The sequence below is a fragment of the Anopheles funestus genome, unplaced genomic scaffold (assembly GCF_943734845.2).
Source record: "Anopheles funestus unplaced genomic scaffold, idAnoFuneDA-416_04 scaffold_39_ctg1, whole genome shotgun sequence".
Taxonomy (NCBI): Eukaryota; Metazoa; Arthropoda; class Insecta; order Diptera; family Culicidae; genus Anopheles; species Anopheles funestus.
Window position 1 is genome coordinate 90,435 of NW_026045297.1, and position 5,286 is coordinate 95,720.

General features: G+C 48.9%; 1 protein-coding gene across 1 annotated transcript; it reads right to left on the bottom strand.

Annotated features, from left to right (window-relative positions):
* Positions 1 to 874: 874 nt before the first annotated feature.
* On the bottom strand, positions 875 to 4,697 carry LOC125774324 (uncharacterized). Its single transcript, XM_049444594.1, has one exon. It carries the CDS (start codon positions 4,695 to 4,697, stop codon positions 882 to 884), a length of 3,816 nt encoding a protein of 1,271 aa, XP_049300551.1. The 3' UTR covers positions 875 to 881.
* Positions 4,698 to 5,286: the final 589 nt, after the last annotated feature.

Sequence of the window (5,286 nt, forward strand, 5' to 3'; positions counted from 1 at the left end):
TACTGCGCGTACAATTTGTTTTCCTGACGCTGTGCGGAGCGTTATTACCCGAACTACTCCATCCTTTCCGGGATGCAAACTTGATATCCTTCCCGTTGGTCATAAGGTAGGTGGTATGTTATCTTCCCTTATGATAACCAGTTGTCCTATTTCTAGCGGTACCGGATGAGACATAAAACGTTTCGCGCGGGCCTGTAGCTGTTGTAGGTATTCCGGATACCAACGCGACCAAATGCTCTGCACATGATGTTGAATTTGATCGAATTCCTTCAACCTATTTCGCGCAACCAAACTTCTATCAACCTGCGGCAACGCTAGCATGTTTGACCCTATCAAAAAGTGCCCAGGAGTGAGCGCTTCCATATCCGTGGGCTCACTCGAAAGTGGGACCAAAGGTCGAGTATTTAGGCACTGTTCAACCTGTGCTAGCACCGTAATCATACCCTCCTGCGTGAGGCTTGTGCTTCCCAAAGTGCGTATGAGGTGTTGCTTCGCCGACCGGACTGCAGCTTCCCACAGCCCTCCGAAGTGTGGCGCCCGTGGTAGAATGAATTTCCACTTGATTTCCTCGTTGGCACACCAGTTGAACAGCTCACGACGATCACGATCGCTGCCTTTCAGCATTTCATGGATGCGACGAAGCTCATGTGCAGCACCCTTAAATGTTGTTGCATTGTCCGAATGCAGTTCCGCTATCCTCCCTCTGCGTGCCACGAAACGCCGTAAAGCTGCCAAGAAGGCAGCGGTAGTGAGATCACCCACAAGTTCGATGTGAACCGCTCTTGTTGCAAAACATACAAAGATAGCGATGTATGCTTTCGTTGCACTTCTGTTTCGTACCGTAGACTTCAGAAATACCGGACCACAGTAATCGACGCCACTCACAGCAAACGGCCTTGTTGGTGAAACCCTTGAAGTAGGAAGATCAGCGACGGATTAACAGCCTTTGTTAAATTGCGCCCACCAATTATCCAAAACCGTTGACGAATTATGGATAACAATAATTCCGGACCGGCGTGTAAGTGTCTCTCGTGATATGACACCGCTAGCAGTACCGCCAATTGATGCTTAGATGAGAGCAATATAGGATGCTTCGATGATTCGCTCATTTGTGCATTGCGCAGCCGGCCACCAACACGCAGGATTCCCGACTGATCAATAAACGGCGACAGCCACTTCAATTTTGAGTTGCGCGGAACATCTCTACTGTTCTTGATCTCGTGCAGCTCATCCGAAAACGACTCCTGCTGGGCGAGATGACACAACCGACGTTCTGCTTCAAGCAACTCACTCTTTGTCAGTAATGGAACTAACGTGATCAGCTCCTGAACCGTGGCATGAGATTTTGTAGATGGAGTATGTGATGATTTGCCTGCCCTTAGACAATTGATGAAACGTAAGCAATACGCCATAGTTCGCCTGAGCCTATGGTAAATGGAAAACCGTTTGAAGAGTGTGCTGCTAAACTCGTTTATAGTGGACACAGCAGCCATGCGCGGATGAACTCGTTCTTCCTCTGATGATTCGATCTCGTCTCTTGCAGGTTCACTCTGAGGCCAATCTTCTATCTTTCTGCTTAACCAATGTGGCCCGTGCCACCAACGATGACAATCCAGCAATTTGTCTGGAAGTAGACCTCGTGACACATCGTCTGCTGGATTGTCTACACCGGGTACATGCTTCCAGCCCTTGATTCTGGTCTCTTCCTGAATCTGAGCCACCCTGTTTGCCACAAATGGCTTCCATCGTCGAGGTGTAGAATTCAGCCAGTGTAGAACGGTCATAGAATCAGTCCAAGCGAATGCTTCGTAAGTGCCGTTGAGAGACTGAATTACCTTCCGGAACAAGTCTACTGCCAATCTCGCCGCACAGAGCTCTAATCTGGCGATTGAATTTGTGTTTGTCAGAGAAACAACCTTGGATTTGGCTGCCACTAGTTGTACCGATATTTTGTGCTGGCTTTCTGCTCTGACGTAGCAACAAGCACCATATGCTACCTGCGAAGCATCCGCGAAGATGTGCAGCTGCACACATGTTGCTTGTTTAACCGAAGTGTATCGCGGGATGCTCACTTCACGCAGTGAATGAAGCTTAGAATGGAACGCCGACCATTCCCGCTGGAGATGTGATGGTAGCTCACTATCCCAGTCCCATGATTTCCCGTTTGTCTTTAACGACCACAATTGCTGCATGAAGAGCTTAGCGATGATTATGGTTGGACTCAGCAATCCGAGGGGGTCAAAGATTTTCGCTATGTATGATAGTGTTAGCCGCTTTGTCATCACCGGGGCAGCAGTTGGTAGACCAATCCGCACGCGAAGCATATCAGTTGCTGGTTCCCACATGAGCCCCAGGGTGGATACGAATTGGGGATCTTGCCACTCATGCGTCGGGAGAACTGCCAAGTCCTCCGATGGGATGTTCTGTAATGCTTCCGGTACGTTAGAGGCCCACTTTTTTAATGAAAATCCAGCCGATTTGAGCATCTCTGAGATCTGTGCCCGCATCTCAACTGCCTCCAATACGTCATCGGTACCCGTGAGCAAATCATCCACGTAGAAGTCGTTCAGTACTGAGTTCACTGCTCGAGGATATTGTGCCTTGTGGTCATGAGCAATTTGCTTTAAAGTTCGCGTTGCCAAAAATGGTGCACATGCGGTTCCGTAGGTTACTGTCAGCAACTGGAAGGTCTGAATTGGCTGTGCAGGACTTTCCCGGTACCGAATGCGAAGGTACCTTCCGTCGCTAGGTTCGTGGAGAATTTGGCGGTACATTTTCTCCACATCTGCTGATAGCGCGATTGCATGTGACCGGAAGCGCACAATGATGGTGAACAAGTCGTCTTGGATCACCGGCCCAACTAGTAGCTTGTCGTTGAGTGAATAGCCAGACGAAGACTTGCACGATGCATCGAACACGATTCGGACTTTGGTTGTTGTGCTTGTCTCCTTCACTACTGCGTGATGAGGAAGGTAGTAGTGCTGAACCGAATCGTCTACCGGATCACTTAACCTCTTCATGTGACCCAAACGCTCGTACTCGACCATGAATTTCACGTACTCCTCCTTCATTTTAGGGTTATCGCTCAGACGACGTTCCATACAACGAAGCCTGCGATCTGCTGTGATTTTAGAATCCCCTAAAACGACATGAGGATTGGAATTAAACGGTAAACTAACGACATACCTTCCCGAAGTGTTGCGGACGGTAGTAGCCACGTAGTGTCTTTCGCAGGCATCTTCTTCCACCGATAAGACAGTATCCTCGGCTATGGTTTCATTCTGCCAAAACCGCTGCATGATGTCTTCTAATGGTATGTCGTTTGCTGCGAGATGACACAGTCGCGGACCAGGCGATGAATGATGAATGTTTCCGGTGACCACCCAACCGAAATGGGTTTCCACCAGCCACGGTCTTCCCATACCGAGAGAGCGTTTGCGACCGGTGTGAAGCTCCCAGAAAGTATCGCCTCCGATGATGATGTCGACTTCCCCCGGAACGTTGAAGGCGCGATCAGCTAATGCCACATCTGGCATTTTCCACGATGAGATGTCCGAGAATGAAGTAGGGATGGCAGCTGATGGCTTGTCCAAAATCAAGAAAGCCATTTCCGTAGCGAAGGGTTGATTCTTGGACCGAACTGTAGCGACGATCGAACCCCTTACTTGATGTACCACCGCATTTCCGATGCCCGAAACAGCAATATTGACCTTGTTGCGGTTGGTCAATAGTTTTCGAGCGCATTCCTCAGAGATGAAATTCGACATGGACCCCGAATCCAGTAGAGCCCTTGCCTCATGCTCATTACCGTAATCATCTCGAATCACAATCTGTGCCGTCTCTAGAAACACCTTATCGTCTTCCAAATGTGCTGCCATGGTAACTGCTGTGGCCGGAGTGATATGCAGAAGTGTATGATGACGTTGACGGCACGTTCTACACGAATAATCAGATTTGCATGATTTGACGTGATGAGTGCCACTCAAACAATTCCAACACAGGTGCTTGTTTGTAACGACATCTCGTCGCTGCTGAACATCCTTAGCGATGAATATCGGACAGTTACGTAGAAGATGAGCGTCGGTGCATGCTAAGGGACACTTCAATTGCTGAGAATGAGCCGGGGGTGAGGAAAGTGTCGCGTTTGATGCAGCTGCATTTGCGATGGACCTTTTTTGCACTGACTGATGATGATTGCCGGCCACCTTTCTTACATTACCAATATGCTCACATGCAAAATCATTCGTTGATTTTAGGATCTGGATCCGATCCTGCAGAAAAGCGATCACATCCTTGTACTTATCCTTTGGGAAATGCACGGAATGTTTTTCCCAAGCCAGCAGCGTCTCACGATCCAGCTTCATCATCAGCATATTCGAAAGCGGCGTGTCCCATGCATCCACCGGTTCCTTCAGCTTCACCAATCCGTTGACAAAGCGAGTGAATTCGTCCACTAAATGCGTAAGCTTGTCAACGCACACCGATTGCACACCTGGAAGATGGTGCAATTTACGATAATATTCACGGATTAACAACCGTGAATTATCGTACCGCTTCAGAAGTGCCGCCCACGTAACTGGATAGTTGTCGGATGTTAAAGGGGTGTGCTCAAAGGGTAAAGCTGCTTCTCCCTTTAGCGATGAAAGCAGGTACTGGAGCTTAGCGATGGCGGGAAGTTCTGCAGACGCGTCGATCATGGCTATGAACCGATCTCGGAACGAAAGCCATCTTGTGTGGTCTCCATCGAACGTTGGAAGCTCGATCTTTGGCAGCCGTAGGTTGGAAGCGTTTGGCCGAAAAAAGGCAAGCGACGAGGAAGCCAAACCCGTCGTGTCGTGTAGCGTACCCTCTTCCTTCGGTTGGTTTTCCCGTAGGAATGATTTAAGCTTCCGATGACGGTCCTCAAAATCACTCCTTTCATGGATGTATGCCTCGATGCTGGCGTCGTTTTCATCCAGCTCTTCGAGTTTCTCAATCGAGTTGAAAAACCCTGACTTGTGCCTGTCCAAATCCTCCAACGCTTTTGGAATCTGGCTAGCATATTCGGGCACAAACTCCGCTTGAAAACGTTCTAGCGTCTTGAGGCCTTCCACTGCGATCCTCTTTTTGAGTTGCGAAGCCTTGATTTTTTTGTAAATGGTATTACTTTACACTTTACACGAAACACGAACGAAACGAACAAACGAAAGCGATGGCGCGAAATTTGAACGATGGCGCGTGAAAGACCGTTGCCCTTGATAGCGGGGCGAAAGCGATGGCGCGAAGCGTCACTTAAAAAATGCACTT